At 54.1% G+C, this 18,413-nt stretch overlaps 1 protein-coding gene across 2 annotated transcripts in view; it reads left to right on the plus strand.

Moving 5' to 3' along the window:
- SDHB (succinate dehydrogenase complex iron sulfur subunit B) overlaps positions 1-13,110 on the plus strand; it is a 32,005-nt gene extending 18,895 nt beyond the window's left edge. For both annotated transcript variants that reach the window (XM_061395631.1, XM_061395630.1), the window contains exons 3-8: positions 987-1,072; positions 3,286-3,422; positions 3,982-4,098; positions 6,301-6,402; positions 7,675-7,797; positions 10,009-13,110. In XM_061395631.1, the coding sequence (XP_061251615.1) occupies positions 987-1,072; positions 3,286-3,422; positions 3,982-4,098; positions 6,301-6,402; positions 7,675-7,797; positions 10,009-10,086 (643 nt within the window). In that variant the 3' untranslated portion in view covers positions 10,087-13,110. The remainder of the gene's footprint in view (positions 1-986; positions 1,073-3,285; positions 3,423-3,981; positions 4,099-6,300; positions 6,403-7,674; positions 7,798-10,008) is intronic.
- The last annotated feature ends 5,303 nt before the right edge of the window (positions 13,111-18,413 follow it).

Consider the following 18,413-nt stretch of genomic DNA (forward strand, 5'->3'; position numbering starts at 1 on the left):
AGTTGGGTGGGGGAGAGAAGGAGATGGCAGGTAGAAAATTGGGAGGGGCATATTTTTTTAAACCTCACGCATAGAGAAATACTGAGAATAGGGTGGAGGAGTCACCCAGGAGGTCGATGTGCTAAGCGTGCGTCTGTGCCAGGCGCTCTGAAGATGACTTTTTGACGGCAGTGCTGAGTGCTGTGCGGTTGGTTCACAGCGCTGTGTTCGTGTCTGTGGAGCAAAGTGACTCAGTCGCACTTACCATTTTCATTTCTTCTCCACTGTGCTTTATCACAGGATGTTGAATGTAGTTCAGTAGGACCTTGTTACTATATGTTTTTATTTAATCTTCATAATTTTATGTAAATATTAATTCCATTTTACAGATGAAGAAACTGAGGCTCTGAGAGAATAAGCCATTTTCACTGAAGCAAAGTCTCTGCAGTCGCCGTCAGACTGAATGTGTGTGGCAGACACTGCTCTGAGTGTCCGTTGTTCCTGTGTGTCGACTCACCTACAGCGGTCCTGTGTGATGTGAACACTGCTCTCTGTGCTTCAGAGCTGAGAAGCTGTTAACTAACCATTTAAAGCTATTTACTGTTTTCATCCAAAAAAATAAAACTGAAATTTTAAATAAATTATTTGGGAAACTTTTCCGGGAGCTTTAGAAGAAGAAACGAGCTGCTAGCGTGTGGAAGTTGTTCCTTAAACACGTCTCCCTTTCTTTACGCTCCGTTTCCTAGACACGTACATGCAGTGTGGTCATCAGAGCAGAGCTCAGTGGTCCTTAACTGTGTAAGAATGTGTGCACTCTACTCTGTGCACACAGTAAAACCTAGAAAAAGTCTGCAGGTGACCCGAGAGGCCAGATGGGTAAGCAGAGCGGCTAACCTGTGCCGCTGTCTCAGGTTACATCATGGTGACGTGCAGGGAGATCGAGCGTCAACATAAACACAACTGGGTCTGTTATTTCTGTAATTTTTTTTTTTTTTCCTCTTGGTCAGCTGTGGTCCTATGGTGCTGGATGCTCTAATCAAGATTAAGAATGAAATTGATTCCACCCTGACCTTCCGGAGATCATGCAGAGAAGGTGAGCCTCCGCCTCCCTGTTGCTGGGCTCGGACACTTTTGTCCTGGTTCCCAAAAGAGGCCTGGGCTGGCCAGAGCCGAGTCTGGGGCTACCTGGACGGTGGCTGTAGCGCTTCGCCAGGTAGCCCCGTCACGGGTCACACTTGCTTTTCCTGGGCAGAAGTGCTGGGAGTTTGAATCTGGATACAGGTCCGGGTTTCGGAGTTTATTTCCCTCAAGGAGCTTTCACTTGCGTGGTTACCGTGTCTGGCGGCCCCTGTGAGCGGCTGCACCCTTCAGACACCAGCTCAGATCCTCTGCCTGAGGCCACAGAGCCCCTTCCCTCGGGGGGTGGTGGGGAATTTCTAGACACTCACCACTTGTCCAGCAGGGGAGTCGCGCATCCCCTGCCAGCTCCCAGCATCACACGTGCACAGAGCAGGTGGTCAGTGGGATGTTCTGGGTGGGAACAGCGATTGCTACATTGCGCTGCTGATTCCAGGCTGTGCTACCGACATTGTTCGCTTTCATAGCTACGTACTAGAAAAATATAATTACTCACAACAGTGGAAGGGTGATAGAAATGATTTTTTAAATAAGAATTTAAGTAAAAGGAGCTGATTTAAAGAAAACTCCTAAGTAATCATCCAGAGAGTTCTCCAGTGTGGGAAAAACCACAGGCGTGCTGTGCCAGCTGATGATCCTGCCAGCTGTGGCGCACAGACTGTGCGCACTCCACGCGAGACAGACAGGCGCTGCTGTCATTGACTCTTGGTGGAGGGTCCGGGCTTCCAGAAGGACCTGGAGGTGGTGAGTTGGGAGCCAGGACTCAGGCAGAGCTGTCAGATTCTAGAATTGTTCCCTCGGGCGGTACACGCGCTTAGCCTGGCTTGGAAGCCTGGGATAAACCAGAACAGGGCTGCTGGGGCCAAGACCACAAGCCGTGGCTGACTTTGTCCCTAAAATACCTTCCGTACAAGGAAGGGTCGTCAGGGCTGCTGGCCCACCGCGCTGCACACGTGTCCTGCTGTGGCTCAAGCGTTTAAAGTCCTGCTGCTGAGCCTCTGTTGTGGTTCAGCTAATCTTGCAGGGTTGGATTTAATGTAGCCCATGCTGCTGACACGTACAATAGTTTGGCTGAATCCTGCTTTTGAGGGAACATCCTCCTGTAATCAAACACCAACCTGACGGCACAGGAAATAAAGACGCTTTTCAGTAACCTTTCTGAGCCAAGAACACCAGGTGTGGCCATGTGAGCTAAAAATAAACAAGGCAGAGTGATATTAATTTTGGCTACTTCTGTTTCCCTTGTTTGTAAAGAGAATTTCCCCGCGAGCCCTTTTAAGGGAAGTTTCATTGTTTTTTTTTTTTTTAGAGACACGGTAGCGGGTTAGATCGAGTAGTCATTTGTAACCCTGAAATACCTAAGAAATTCCATACGCAGGAAATGAGTGCAAGCTAAGGAAATCTCATTTCACGGTGCTTGCTCAGCGCCTTCTTTTGCTTACTTTGGTTTGGTTTCACATTAGTTCATCCTCCTTGGGAAGTCGGTGCTAAGACAACTCGTGTGGGTTTCATATCCACAGTGTAGGCACCAAGCTGCTTTGTGGAGACAGTAGAACCAGAGCAACCTCTGGGTCACCTGTGTCCAGGCCTCGACTTTAAGATGACCAAGACAGTGGTGATCTGATGGGGTCTTAACCTGTTGAGGGTTTGCGTCCGGTGAATTCCGAGGCAGTCCAGTGGTTGGGACTCTGAGTTTTTGCTGCCAGGGGTCCAGGTTCAGCCCCTGCTTGAGGAACTAAGACCCCAGAAACCATGCGGCATGGCCAAAAAAAAAGTTCAGTAGGAACCAACACGGTGCTGTAAAGCAGTCCTTCAATTAAATAATTTTTTTAAAGTTTTTAAAAATAATTCAAGCAACAGTTACTTTAAAAAGAAACGCACAGAAAAGGCTGTTTTTCTTCTCAGCAGACCTGGAGCGAGGAGCTAGGACCCGGGGGCCCTCGGGCGCCAGCAGTGCCATCCTGGGCGGGCACCTTCCAGCCTCAGGGCTGCCCCTGGTTTCACAGCAGGTTTTGGGTCTCCAGCCTTCAGCGCCTCCGTTCTAGGAAGCAGGGGAGGGAAAGGCGGCGGGCGCCTCCGCGCGGCCTGTGCGTGTTGGTGCCCCCGCTGCCGCGGGAGCCTGGCAGGAAGCCGACGCGGTGGGTCAGGGCGCCCCTGTTCCCTCTCCAGGCATCTGCGGCTCCTGTGCCATGAACATCAACGGAGGCAACACTCTGGCGTGCACCCGCAGGATCGACACCAACCTCAGCAAAGTTTCCAAAATCTACCCTCTGCCACACATGTATGTGATAAAGGACCTTGTTCCTGTGAGTTCTGTTTTTTAAGTGGGTTGGGAGGTGTGTGGGTTATGCTGTAGTTCAAGGCAGGTTTCTTTCCTGTCATGAGTTTAATTAAGGAATGTGAATGGCAGAAGATAAAAGGCCTAGAAGATCCTCCAGCCACTCCTTTGGTGAGGATTGTTTGGGAGTAACAGGACACAGAATTTTAGACCTGGGAGTTTCAGAAATGAAGAATTTAGCCCTAACACCAAAGAATTCATGTGGAAAATCTCCATTGGGAAAGCTTTAATTTGCACCCCCCGATATCTGACTGCCTTTCCTGTTCCTCACTGGGTGCTTTCAGGGGCATCGGGAGAAAGTACTGCAGGGTGGGAAGGTTTCTCACGTGGCTAGAGGAGAGGTTTCCTGAGCACGCCTACACGCGACCACTTCTCCTTTCACGGATTTGCACGTGTCTGCCAGAGGAAGAGGCTGACTGCCGCCTGTCACGGGGTGGGAGCGCAGGCAGTGTCCAAGAAACGGGGTACATAAGGGCACCGAGCGTGGCGGTGGAATCTGACCCGTTTCTTCCTCTTCCTGTTAACAGGATTTGAGCAACTTCTATGCTCAGTACAAGTCCATCGAGCCTTACTTAAAGAAGAAGGATGAGTCCCAGGGAGGCAAGGAGCAGTATCTGCAGTCCATAGAAGACCGTGAGAAACTGGTCATTAGTCCCCGTTTATTGTCTGACTTGAGGATTTTGTGGCAGAGATGTTTACCCAGGGGGCTGGGGCGGGGGTGGGGAGGCTGGCGGCAGGGGCAGCAGGAGATGATGTGGACCGTTCCGCGTCTTCCGGAAAGGACCTTCAGAACTAACTGTCCAGGGTTGACGCCCAGCCTTTCAGGGCCCGGCGGGTAGTGAGGGCCTGCAGAGGACCGAGGGCTGGAGGGCCCAGCCTGGGGCGGCGCGGCGCTGCCTCGGTGCCAGGGCCTGCAGAGGACTGAGGGCTGCGTCCGTTGCTAACTGTGCAGGCGAATAAAGCCCGTGCTGGCCGTCTGCGGCCCGGCTGCCACCTCTGGTTACAGACAGGAGTGAGGGGTGACGGCGGAACCAGGACTAGGACCCGCTACCCCCCGACACCACAGGTCTGGTAGCGCAGCGCGGGCTCGCTCCCTCTTGGAGGTCCCACACCTGGGGACAGGCTGCGGAATCTCTGAGAGTGAAGAGGTTATTATCAAGGCTTTAGTCTCTCTCTCTTGCACACTTTTACCTCCTTTAAGAAGTCTCTGGCTTGCACACTCCTCTGGAGAGGAAGAGGTGGGAAGGGGGACCAGAGGAAACAGGTGCCAACATTGCCTCTGCGTGAGGCAGGGACTCACGCTGCCTCGGCCACCGTCTCATTCATTTACGGGGCAGCCCGTCAGCAGGCCGAGTGCGCCTCGGCGGCGGGGCCGCTCCTTGCCCTTTGAGGGTCCCATGGCGTGAGCCGTCTTACTAGCAAATACAGTTGTGTGAGTGAATACATGAATTTTGCCTTTTTAGGTTCTAGGGAATATTTAGCGTGTACTCTCTTCCCTGTTGGAGAAGGAAATGGCAAACCTGCTCCATATTCTTGCCTGGGAAATCCCACCAACAGAGGAGCCTGACAGGCCGCAGTCCATGGGGTCATGTAGAGTCAGACAGCTGAGCACACACTCATACATACCTCTTCCCCATAAAACATTAAGAAAGGAAAGTCTTTGGGACTTCCCCAGTGGTCTAGTGGCTAAGACTCCAAGCTCCCTGCGAGGGGCGTGGGTTCGATCCCTGGTCAGGAAACTGAATTCCATGTGCCACATGGTACAGCTCAAAAAGCAAGTAGAAAGTCATAGTAAGGATGCCCAGCTCTGTCATCATGGGGATGTTGAGGGTCAGCATGGTGATGTTGCAAGTCAGAGCAAGCAGCCAACTTCTCTTTCAATACTTCCTTATTCTCAGGACGTAGCTCTACTCCTAATTTCTAACTCCAAGGAGTCTCTCATATCAAGGAGACTAAATAATATGACTATTACTAAGGCTTTGACCTTAATAAAAGGTTGTAAAAGCTGTGATCTTATGCCTTCTGCCTTCTAGACAGTGGGGCCGGCTTGGACGCTCACCAGCTGAGAACACAGGTTTTGTTGGAGACCTGTGCTCACAGTGGTGACCATCAACTCTGCCATCTGCTTATGGCTGTCACTTCAGATGTCAGCATGCCCTTCTGTTTTGCCACTTGTAAGCAGTTTCTGTTGTTCCGAAAATCAAAGTCAGGTTTGTTAGAACCTGTTGGGCAGGTTGAGTCTGTGAGTGTGGCAGTGTTAGAGGAGGGATTCCAAAGCAGGCTGCTCCGCCGAGCCTCTGAGCCTCACCTGTAAGATGGGAATCTGATCACACCCCAGGGTCATTGTGCCCCTTAGATGAGGTCATAAGGCGCCCAGTGCTCGGTGTGGGCTGGCTCTTGGGGACAGTGTTCATGTTCCCCCTGGAAACCTTGAGACCCTGCTGCCCCAGGGCAGAGGCTGGTGTAGACTCTGGAGGCCTCGGCACTTGGGGGGGCGTTTAATTTCTGCTAGACTGCATTTGAGGCAGTAAGGTCTTCTCGTGTGTGTGTGTGTGTGTGTGTGTGTGTGTGTTTTAAGATAAGTAAGGGATTATTTATTAAAGGATAAGTACATCTGGACTTAAGAACTTTGGGCTCTGATCCAGCACATGTCTGAAGATCAGTTCCAGGATCTTTTTTATGAACCTGGTAAATCTCTGCAAACCACTCCCAGGATTTTGCCAAGAAAACTCACGCAGAGCTCAGTGCACTTTGTCTGTGTGCTGACCCCACACGTCACGTTTAATCAGCTCAGGTCACGACTGTCTCTTGCGTGGTAGGCTCTGACCGCCTCTCTCCCCACGCAGGACGGGCTCTATGAGTGTATCCTCTGCGCCTGCTGCAGCACCAGCTGCCCGAGCTACTGGTGGAACGGAGACAAGTACCTGGGCCCCGCCGTGCTCATGCAGGTGAGGGGCCTTCGTTGTCGGGAGGGACGCTGAGGCTCGGGCTTCCAGGACTCCAGAAGGTCAGTGTGCCGGAAACCAGCTGTTGTGAGGGGCGGTGTCCTTCCCGGCACCCGCTACAAACAGAGCAGTTGGTCACACCACCTTCACTGGCTTCGATGAATCTGGGGCTTCACCTGCAGAAGGCCTCCGTGTAGTGTGGCGAGGGCCACGCGAGGAGCTGGTGGCTGCGGGTTGGCAGGCCGTGCCGTGCAGATGTTTCAGACGTTCTCCTGTGCAGCTGGCTCTTCGCTGCCCACTTGCCCGCTTTCCCTGACTCCATCTGTCAGGAAGCTCCCCACCGCCCTCTCAGGGATTTTCAACATGCAGGCAGGGCAGAGAGAAATTTCACTGAGGGGCAGTTACCTAGTGAAAGGTTGGAGGTTTCCCGGCTGATGAAAGCCTGCAGGGCTGGGTTGAGGGGTTGCTTAGAAAGAACCGCACGCTGCTTTTCATCACCTTTGACTGGGTGTGTAGCTCACAGCCGAGGTCACTGTCTTTGTTCCCAGAAAGCTCATACTTTTTAGATTTGTGGTCAGTGCTTTTCATAGAGCCTTAAGCAACTCGAAAAACAACTTCCTGATTCTCATTTTCCCACAAAAAGAGGAGTTCTGTGGTTCTGTGACCAGTTAGCAGTACTGATCCTGGCCAAGTTAAAGACTGAGTAGTGAGGTGTGTTCACACTTGGCACTTAGGCCGGTGTCTGAGTTGGGACGTGCAGAGGGCCTCTCGGCTGCTGCCGGAGCAAGCCTGCTGCTCAGGAGCTGAGTCCGTGTTCAGCTGGCTGAGCTCGGGCTTCCTGGATGGCCACACTCATGAAAAGAATCAAAAAGTAGATTAAACGTTAAGTCTGTTTACTCAGAGACAGTGAGTAGTGCTGGGAAGGCAGTTAGAGTCAAGCACAGCTTCCCTGCCTTTGCGCTCTCATGATCTAGGGAGGAGGGTGACGAGGGCATGAGAGCAGTAGTTGACACGACGCCCCTGGTGCATAATTAGGCACCAGGGACCGGGTGCTGTGGCTCAGAGGTGCGTGGGGATCATTAGTCGAGGTGATCAGAAGATGTTATGAAAGGGTGGGAAGCCGTTCTCTGAAAGAGGACGAGAAGTAAAGGGTGTGGAGATGACCTCTAAGCTGGGTGAGCGCAGTGCTCTGCACGCCAGGAGCCTTCCTGTCAGTCAGAGGGCTGCTCCGGCCGGTCAGGGCACAGCTCGGCTCACCAGTGCCCACTCCCCCAGGCCTATCGCTGGATGATCGACTCCAGAGACGACTTCACGGAGGAGCGCCTGGCCAAGCTGCAGGACCCCTTCTCTCTCTACCGCTGCCACACCATCATGAACTGCACGCAGACCTGCCCCAAGGTACGGCCCGCGGCCCCCGATGACCTGTGCCCCAGAGGCAGAACACGCGGTCACCTCGGTGTGGGCCCGGGGGTGTCGGCGCAAGGCAGGGTTCCCTCGGGCACGGACGCGGGTTCCTGCTCGGATCCGCTGGGCTCGCTCTGACTGCAGGAACCACGGGATGGAAGCATCTGAGCACAGGCGGCCATGGGGGCTGTGGGCCCGCCGGCCGAGGGCTCCGCCCGCCACTCTCTGCCCTGCGGCAGGCCTGTGCTCGCTGTGTCTGCTCTCGGGCTCGGAGCTCTGCTTGCTCAGCTTTCACTCCGTCTTCCTGTTCCTGCTCCTGGGCTCGCCCTGCCGCAGCCTCAGCAGCTGCCTGTCTCCTCATTTCTCGGCTTACGTTCCCCAGAGGGAGGCTCGTGGCCCAGCTCAGCTCTCCTGGCACAGCCCACGTCAGAGCCGGCCAGCAGCTGTGGTCTGGCCCGTGGGCGGGAAGCCGCCAGGACCGCCCTCCGCGCGGGACTGTGGATGGAGCAATTTTCGTTTTAGAGGACAGACAGCAAGATGGAAGACTCACGCCCAGCCAGTTAGCGGCTTAGAAAAGGCGGCATATCTCAGCAGACGTGAAGTCCAGACTGGGCCACTCCACTGTTGGGACCCCTGGCTCCGGTCTGCCCGGCGGGCGTCGGCGCGGGGATCAGCAGGGTCTGCTGGGTGCTAATGGCCGCAGGCAGCGCTGCCTGCCCTTACCTGGGCTCTGCCCAGTGAGCTGTGCGGCCCGGAGGTGGCTCACGCTGCTGACCTTCTCAGGACAGGGCCTGGCACGGAGTGAGCGCTCAGCACTGGGGCGTTCTGTTATTTAGAACAAGATAGGTCCTGGACCCACTGGAGCCGGTCAGTCAGAAAACAGCCGCTCCAAGGCGGCCTGGCTCGTGTGCTCATGTCTCTCAAGAGTTCCACACAGCCTCCTGAGGCGCCTTCCTGGGCGAGAGCCTGTGCGTTGCAGAGGGCAGCAGACAGACCAGCCAGGGGCCGACTTGCCATGTCCCGCCCGCCCCTTGGTAAAGAGGGGCGAGCACTGGGCTCTGAGGCTGCACACAGGCCCAGGGTGATTGAGCTGGAAGGGGCCCTGAAAACCGTCCAGTACACCCCCTTTTACGCATGGGGAAGCTGAGCCCACGACGGGTCACGGTCGGGCGGGGGCAGGGCTAGAGGCCCGCCACGCGCCTCCCAGCCCAGGGCTGCCCTCCTGCCAGGTCCGCGTCAGGCGCTCTTACTGCCCGTCCGAGTCTCAACCGTTTCCTGAGCTGCGGCGGGCTGGCGGTGTACGCGGCTCAGTGGGTCAGAGCGGCAGGAGGTCCTCCCCCAGCCCTCCGGGAAGCCGTGCTGGAGCCAGCTTCCTGGGCGCCCTCGGCTGGCGGGGTGGGTGCACACGGCGATTGCGTGCCCTCTGTCAGCATCTGCCTTGTCTCGTGTTGTGTACTGATAGTCCAGGGAACTTCCTTTTGAAGGATCAGTTCAAAGGGATACACTTCTGATCCCATAAGCTTTCAGGGACCAGTCTTTTGAAGACTGACTTCTCTTTCTCTCTCTCTCTCTCTGAAGATCTCTTTTTTCCTACACGCTTCAGTTTAAAAGTTAAGAGTTGTCCTAAAATGAGGAGACCGCCACTCGCCTCGGATGAGCGTCTGATTTTACCAAGCACTGGGCTGTCCCCTTGCTGTCTCGGGAGGCTGGCATTCGCTGGGTTTCATTACTGTGCCTCCTGCAGGACAGCTGTCACAGCTGTGGGCCAGGCTGCAGCTCGTCCCAGGGTCACCGCCACTTAACTCATGGAGCTCAGGAAGGGGTAACAGGGTCGTTCCTCCACGTAGTTCTGAGGGCTTGTAAAGGCTGGTTTCCGGTGGTGGTGATTTAGTGGTAATAGTATGATATGAAGCCTTTAAGAACCTGCCTGCTTCTGACAGTGTGGTCACAGGAGGAGGAGCTCTTCCTGGGCTCTGACCAGCCACAGGGAGCCTCACTCGCAGGTGTGCAGAGAGAGCGGCTGTCTCGGGAGTGGGGATGGGGGGCTCTCCACCCCAGCCAGCCCCGAGGAGTCAGAGGCCGGGGTCTGCAGTCACAGGGCTTGGACCCGGCACCACCAACGGCGGGAGTCTCGCCCAAGGTCATCGGGCTCTTCGTTCAGTTCCACTTAACGTTTCATATCGATGCTCTTCTCCTTTTTTCAAGGGGCTGAATCCTGGGAAAGCTATTGCTGAAATCAAGAAGATGATGGCAACCTATAAAGAGAAGCAGGCTTCTGCTTAACTGCCGTGCTCAACCTGACTGGAGCCGGCTCAGAATGCAGTTCACCCCTGAGTTCCTTCAGAGGCAGCGTGTACAATAAACACTCTAAGAAATAAGTCAACGTTATTCTAGTTTATTAACAGAAGCAGGCCTGCTCCTTCCACATGCTGCAGCGGGAGGTGCAGCTGCCGTGAGGAGGGGCCCGTCCTTGAAGGGGACCTGGCTCCAGAGCTGAGCCCCTGTGGGGAGTGCGTGGGCACAGGCGCCGAACCAGTGCTGCAGGGCCGGGGCTCGCTCCGGGCTCTGCTGCCCCGTGTGCCCGTCCTGGGGGGCGCCCCTTGGCCCCCAGAGCGCGGCGCCTCCCTCCCTGGGGTGCTCAGCGACCACTGGCCCATGGAGTGCAGCATCCTGGCTTCTGCAGCTCCCAGGATTAGAATTACTTAAAACCACGTCTCTGTCTCATGGAGACGGCGGTACAGAGTCCCCCGGCATAGCTGTGAGCTCCGGTTCCGCAGCGGCACGCCAGAGGCCTGGACCTCAGCGGGAAGCGTGGATTCCCGCTGCGGCCGCCCTGGCTCTGCTGCTGCCCACAGAGTGGTAACGCTGAGACGACAGTGGCGGCTCGTCAAGTGAAAAACAAGCCCCTCCAGTCCCCAGCTTTCACACCCCTGCTGACCGTTCACGTCATTCCTCCAGAGCCTTGTCATCTCAGACGTGTGAAGTTCTTCATTCCCTTCAAAAATGAGGTACAAAATAGTAGCAAGTTTGTGTTGTTTTTCCTCCTCGTGGTAAAATGCACAAAACTTAACCACCTCAGTCGTTTTTCAGTGGACGGATCAGTGGTTTAGGTACATGCGCATTATTGCACAGCCCTGTCTCCAGAACTATTTTCCTCTTGCAAAACTCAAACTCTGCCTGTTGAACACTTAAAACTTCTCCGTCCATAGCGCCTAGCCAGTCACTCTGCTTTGTATTTCTGTGACTCCGACTACTGTACCTCACAGAAGTGGAATTAGACGGGATTTGTCTTTTTTGTAACACCTTTCAGTTAGCATAGAGTTCTGCAGGTCACCCCTGTTGCGGCGAGTGTCAGAATCCCCTTTTCCAGGGCTGAAGAAGCCCACTGTACATAGCACGTTTTGTTTATCTGATAGTCTGTTACTGTACGCTTTGGTTGCTTCCACGCCTTAGCTACTGTGAGTAACAGCAGCTTTCTGCTTTTACCCTTAGGATATATAAGGTCCACGGTGCTACTAAAGATCTGTGAGTGTGTGTGAGTGTGTGTGTGAGTGTGAGTGTGAGATTTACCTTCAGCTTTAGCTTATTTACCCACTGGTTCTCTGCTCTTTGGCAAGGATGTAATTTATTTACCCGTTTCCAATGCACGTTCCAGTGCATTCACTCTGAGGGATACTCCAAGGCTGTTTTTCAAGTTGTAGCACTGAGATTATCCTGGAAACAAAGGCTTCTTGTATCAAGAGGCTAAGAAAAATGTCTGGCTCACTGGGAATGAACCTTAATGGGCATTTCTGACTTTAATAGACAGTTCGGACTTCGCCGGTGGTCCACTGGTTAATAGTCGGCCAGCCGTGGAACGTCCCTGGTGGTCTGGTGGTTAAGACTCTGCACTCCAATGCAGGGGGCACGGGTTTGATCCCTGGTGGGAAGCTAAGATCCTGCATGTCATGCAAGAAATAAAAAGATCTGCCTGCAGGTGCTGGGAACAATTTCGATCCCAGGTCCAGGAAGATCCCACAGACCGAGGGGCAGTCACGCTCAGACACCACAACTACTGAGCCTGTGCTCTAGAGCCCGCTCCCCGAGAGCCTGCGCCCCAACCAGGGACGTCACTGCAGGGAGACCCCAGGCTACTGCAGCTGCCGAGCCCGCTCCCCGAGAGCCTGTGCCCCCAACCAGAGATGCCACCACAGGGAGACCCCAGGCTCCTGCTGCTAGAGGAAGCCTGTGTGCAGCGATGGAGACCAAGCCCGTAAATAAAGGGACAGTCCAAAGGCACTCGTCTGGTACTGCAAGAGGTGAGGGCACGGCTTGTCCCCTCCTGCCTAGGAGCCAAGGTCACCAAGAAAAAAGGAACAAACATTAAATTACTAGAAATTTAGAAAACAGTCTTCGCCCTTCCATTTGCTGCTGTTGTTCAGTCGCTTGTGCCCACATCTGCTCCCCCATGGACTGTGGCCCACCAGGCCCCTCTGTCCTGACTGTCTCCTGGAGCTCGCTCACACTCACGTCCACTGAGTCAGTGACACCATCCCACCACCTCATCCTCTGTCGCCCCGCCCTTACACTGTGTGTGTGTGAGTTGCACAGTCGTGCCCGACTGTGACCCCATGGACGAGTCTCCAGGCAAGAGTACTGGAGTGGGCGGCCATTTCCTTCTCCGGGGGATCTTGCCAACCCAGGGATCGAGCCCCGGTCTGCTGCACTGCAGGCAGATGCTTTACTGTCTGAGCCACCAGGGAAGCCCTAACATTAGCATCTCAGAATTGTTGACCACCTCAGTAAGAACACGCAGTACAGTCTTCAGATGTTCGAGCTCCAGGTTTGGAAGTGAGAACTGGAAAGGCCTCAGACAACCCTGTGCACCCCGGGCTGGGCGGCAGTTGGGCAAACACCGTCTCGCAGGCCTGTTCACACGTAACTGATCCCTGACGGCCTCGGGGGGAGGCCACATTCCTGGGCAATTTGATTTTGCTTCTAATCTCTAGACCTGTAGGGAAAGATGGGTTTTCTCGGGACTAATTTAATGGTTTTAAAGATGAGTTCTGAGCCAGCCAGCTACTGACGAGAAGCAGGGGAGTTGCCTCTTCAAATCAGCTTTGTCAGACGTCAAGTTTGCAACCATAGATCATTCTCTCACCCCATTTAAACTTGAGCTAAATTAGAGTACGTTATCGACTGGTCGTTTAATTTACTGCTTATTTAATCTTCAATTGGACTGCAGGCGAATGTTCTATTTTAAGTCACAAAGACTTTTCTAATAAAACTGCAGACTTGAACAGGGACGGTGTTTTGTCCTTCATGCCACTTCTGTGCCCTAATTGTGTCCAGCTGATGTGCTTCCACTCGCAAAAAGGCATCCTGTGGAATGCTTTGAGTTTCCCTAAGGGCTGAAGCCAGCCACCTCTTCTTACCCCGTCTTTGGGCAAGTTGAACCTCTGAGCCTCTATTTTCCTATCTGTAAAATGGGGATTAAGAGCATTTGCCTCTCAGAATTGTGGGTAAAGTCTCCATAAGAATAAATGGGGGGCTTCCCTGGTGGTCCAGTGGTTAAGAATCTGCTTTGCAATACAAAGGAGGCTGGTTCAGTCCCTGGTCCAGGAAGAGCCCGCACACTGCCGCAGGTCCCTGGGTGCCACGACCAACCGCTGAGCCTGCGCTCTAGAGCGCATGAGCAGCAGTCACCGCACTGCCCTGGAGCCAGCGCTCCACAGCCAGAGATCCCACTGCAGGGGAAGCCGATGCACCTTAGAGAGCAGCCGCTACTCGCCACAGCCAGAGAAATCCTGGCCCAGCAACAAGACCCAGTACAGCCAAAAACAGATACATAAGCATTTGTTTAAAAAAAGAATATGAGTTGTTACCATCCCCCCAAAAAAGTTTGTGAGGTATGAATGTTAATTGAACTGATGAGGGGAAAATGCCTTCACAGTGTATATCAAACGATCACATTGTACACTTTCAATATCTCACAGTTTTCAGTTACGCTGAAAAAAACTTCAAAAATAAAAACACATATGAGTTTAAAAAACTAATACTGTAAAAAAAGCTTCTAGCTTGCACTTGAGCAGATGCTCTGTAAACGCAAGTAACTGGTTTGTCTCAAATACCTACTGTGTGGAAAACTGAATCACATTCCAAGGTGATCAATTCCCTGGGAACTCCTTGGTGGTTCAGTGGTTTGGACGCCTCTTTCACCGCAGAGGGCCCAGGTTAGATCCCTGGATTCGGGAACTGAGATCCTGCAGGATTTGGGCACCAGCCCTCAGGACTGTCACAACTGGTGTATTTCCAACGTGGCCAGAGGGTGGGCTGTCTGTGCAACACTAATAACGCTCCCTTCTCATCGCCCACGTCACTCTGACAGCTGGATGCCAGGAGGCTATGCCACTGACACCCGACAGTCAGGTGTTCTTCCCGCCTCCTCCCTGCCCAGGAAACTACCAGACTGACTGCTGAAACTCCACCTGATGTGTCTAGACAGCCATCATCTTGTCATGGGGTTTGTCACTACATGAGAAAATCCCTTTTCTTGCAAAGATGTAGTGAAACCAGGGAAACTGAGAAGTTTGGCAACGCTCTAGAGTAAACCAGTCCAAATTAGTGCATCGTCAGGCCTTCTGCCACTTGGCCTGCTACCCGATTAAATATATATATATATCCCCCAAAGCAGCATCTCCCCAAATAGCAACACTAGGGGAGTTTTAAGCTAAGGGTGCACGCATATTCGTGAAGGGGCTTGGGCAGGCAACAGAGTCCAAGCTTTAGTTGATTGAAATCACAAGAGTTGGAAAAGGTCGACATCAGGTTCCAGTTGATCTGGTGGTTGAGCGTTGACACAGAAGCTGACATTTACAACTGATGTATTATCTTTGCTAGTGTTACTTCTCTTGCCTGATAACAATCCTTTATTCTTTTGTTCCCTTAAGATCACTAGTTGCTGAGACCTGGTCTAGGGCAAGCATCATGGGCAGGCTTAGATCACAGAATGGCTTGGACCAAAATGGCTTCTGTTATGTCAAGAAAGCCATGCCTGACGTTCTTTCCCCAGGGCTCCCCTACCCTATTTGGTTACAGAACCAGGTATATTATGTCCTTCCTGTGGGTCCCCGAGGAAGCAGCAGCCGCAGCAGGGAACCTCCTCCCTGGGTCCCGGCCCGCAGACCGCCCGGTGACCACAGGGAGAGCCGCTTCCCCAAAGGTGACCCTGGGCAGATGCAGGGCCTCACATATCCTCTGTGGTTTGGAAGGAAGCCTCCTTTGGCCTCCTCCCGTAAAGACCGTGGACCACCTGGCAGCTGTGGCTCCTTCCCAGATGGCTCAGAGGTTGGAGTCTCTTAAATGCCAAGTGAAAATGAACGAGTTAGTGGCTCAGTCATGTACGGCTCTTTGTGACTCCGTGGACTGTAGCTTGCCAGGCTCCTCTTTCAAGGAATTCTCCAGACGAGAATACTGGAGCGGGTGGCCATTCCTTTCTTCAGGGGATCTTCCCAACCCAGGGGTCATACCTGGGTCTCCTGCATTGCAGGTGGATTCTTTACCATCTGAGCCACCAGGGAAGCCCCAAAGAGCCATACAAAAAATAAGGGACAAATATTGAGATGCAGTCCCCAAGCCCCTGCTTTTAGGAAGCTTTTAGCCCAGCGCCAGGACCTCATGAAAGCTGGCTCCTGCCACCTCGTTTCAAGAGCTTTCATTTCACAGAGGAGGAGAGAGGCTCAGAGAGGGAAAGTGACTTTTTAAAGATCTCACAGTAGACACAGCTGATGCGCATCCAAACCCAGGTCTCCCCAGGGCCAGGCCCAGCCCCTGGCCACTGTACCACGCAGTCTCCTGGTAGGGACATCTGAAGAAGTCATTTATGCAGGACTGTTGCAGGAACGGGGACCCCTTCCGGGGCCCGAAACTGGGCTCTTGTCTAACACTAGGAAATGAATCGTCCGAGGAGGCACGTGTGCTGACAAAGCAAGAGACTTTATTGGAAAGGGCACCCGGGTGGAGAGCAGGAGGGCAAGGGAACCCAGGAGAACTGCTCTGCCGCGTGGCTCGCAGTCTCGGGTTTATGGTGATGGGATTAGTTTCCGGGTGGTCTTTGGCCAATCATTCTAATTCAGAGTCTTTCCTGGTGGCGCACGCATTGCTCAGCCAAGATGGATGCTAGCGAGAGGGATTCTGGGAAGTGGACGGACACGCGGTGTCTCCTTTCGACCTTTCCCGAACTCTTCCTGTTGGTGGTGGCTTATTAGTTCCGTATTCCTTATCAGGATCTCCTGTCATAAAACAACTCATGCAAATGGTTACTATGGTGCCTGGCCAGGGTGGGCCATTTCAATCAGTGTGCTTCCCTTAACAAAATCAGCCGTCCAGCCTGCCACCAAAATCAGGGTTCCCTGGTTAAGTGGTCTGCACTGGCATCGAGCTAAATTCTGAGGGAGGAAATGGGGGCTCAGAGGAGTAAGCTGCCCTCCCTGGGGCGTCAGCAGAAGAAACGGGTCTTCTCACCTGAACCGAGGGAAGCTGGCCCCATGCCCTGGCGTCAGCCTGCTCCCCCAGCCCCAGCTGAGCAAACGGCTCCACTGCCCCACCTGCTCAGAGCAAAACTCAGTGAGGAGAGGCACCTTTGATTCCATTCCTGCACCTCTACCTCCCATTCATCAGCAAGTCCTGCCAACACCCTCCCCTTTGTCAAACGGATGGACCGAGTCCCTGGTTTGTATCAGACACTGTCAAAGCCTTCCCTGCCCTTCCCTGGAGTCTCTCCCCACACTGGTACTCCTCATCACAGCTGTCTCCTTGCAGCCCTCTCCACTTTAGGTTACTCTGGAGTTTCCTCTGCTTGCCCCCGGCTGCTGCCCCTGTCTGTTCACCCTTCTATTCCCAGCTCCGAGAGCCGCTCCCGGCTTTGCAGAAATGTGTAATGATGCGCTGGGCCCAGTTCCAGTCTCTATGTGATCCTTCCTGGTTTGCCCTGGAGCCCAGGGTCTCTAATCCTTTGGACATCCTTAGTCCAGAAGCCGCTGACCCCCGAGTCAGGGGACACCATCTGTGCCTGTCACTATGGGACGACGTGCTAACACCACATACAAGCCCGGGGTCCTGGTGCTTTTCGGGGGCTTCCTGTTCCCACCTGTGCGGGCTTGTCTGCAGTCACGCTGTGAGGCTTCTGAGACCCAGGTTACGCCTCTGCTGTTTCTTTATTTTTAAATTCTTACTTATTTATCTTTGGCTGTGCTGGGTCTCTGTGGCTGCGCCCAGGATTTCTCTGGTTGCAGTGAGCAGGGCGCAGGCCTCTCACTGCAGCGGCTCCTCTTGTTGCAGAGCACGGGCTCTAGGCACACGGGTTTCAGCAGTTGCAACATGTAGACTGAGGGGCTGTGTTGCGTGGGTTTAGTTGCTCCAACACATGTGGGATCTTCCTGGACCAGGATCACACCAGTGTCCCCTGCACTGCAAGGCAGATTCTTAACCGCCGGACCGCCAGGGAAGCCCCACCTCTGCCATTTCTCTGGCATTTTAGAAGCATTCTGTACATCACTGCAGAGCCTGCCCGTGGGCACACACACCTCTGTAGGGGTGTTTCTGAGACAGAGTCTCTGGGCAGGTGTGTCTTCTTCCTTTGACATTTATCCAGTGCTGCCAGGCATTGTCCCAAGGACTTTACATGCTTTTCTCTTGTAAGCCTCACAGCAGTGTCAAGCAGGTATTGCTCACGTCGTCATCCTCCTAAAGGTCAATAAATGATGCCCAGGGGGACTTCCGTGGAGGTCCAGCGGTTAAGACTTCACCTTTCAACTTGGAGGGGGGCGGCTGCGGGTGCTTCACCCCTGGTCGGGAAGCTAGGCAACACAGAACAGAAGCAGTATTGTAGCAAATTCAATAAAGATTTTAAAAATAGTCCTCAACAAAAAAATAAATAAATAAAATGTAACTATGCTTTTAAAAGAAAAGAAACGAGACCCAGGCTCAGTGGCTTTCCGGGGTCACAGAGCCTAGAAGAGGGGGCGCAGCTTGAACCAGCGTGCCTTGTACCTAATGGGGGGCGGGCCGGGCTGGTCTTACCTGTGTGTCTCCTAAGGGTCAGGCTCCCAGGTGTGAGTGCCTTGTGTCTAAGCATCACCTCTGTGTGTGAATCCGAGCTGTGTCTGGGTCCTGGAAGTCCAGCCTGTGTGTGCGAACCCACGTGTGTGTCTGAGGTGGTTGTGTAACAAGGCCGTGCTGCTACCCCGGGGGCCCTGGTGTAGCTGGGGCACACCCTGTACGCGAATCTGGGCGGGAGGGCAGGGCTGCGCACTGGCGCTTGCATCTGAGGACTAGATCTCTGAATGCGCCCGTGTTCATGCGTCTGAGGGTCGTCCTGTCGGGTCTCCGTCTTCCCCTCTCTGTGCGCCTCTGCCCCAGGGCTCCCGCTCCTGTCTCCGGGCGCCCAGGCCCGGCGCGCGGCCGGGCCAGCTCGGACTACAAGTCCCGGCGGCCCGCGGGGCGCGCGGACGCAGAGGGCGGGGCTTGGCCTGACGCAGAGGGCGGGGCTTGGCGGGCGCGGGGCGGGGCTCGGGGGGCGCAGACCCGACTGCGGCACCGTGGCGGCCGCTCCCTCCTCCCGGTCCTGCAGG

The sequence above is a fragment of the Bos javanicus genome, chromosome 2 (genome assembly GCF_032452875.1).
Source record: "Bos javanicus breed banteng chromosome 2, ARS-OSU_banteng_1.0, whole genome shotgun sequence".
Taxonomy (NCBI): domain Eukaryota; kingdom Metazoa; phylum Chordata; class Mammalia; order Artiodactyla; family Bovidae; genus Bos; species Bos javanicus.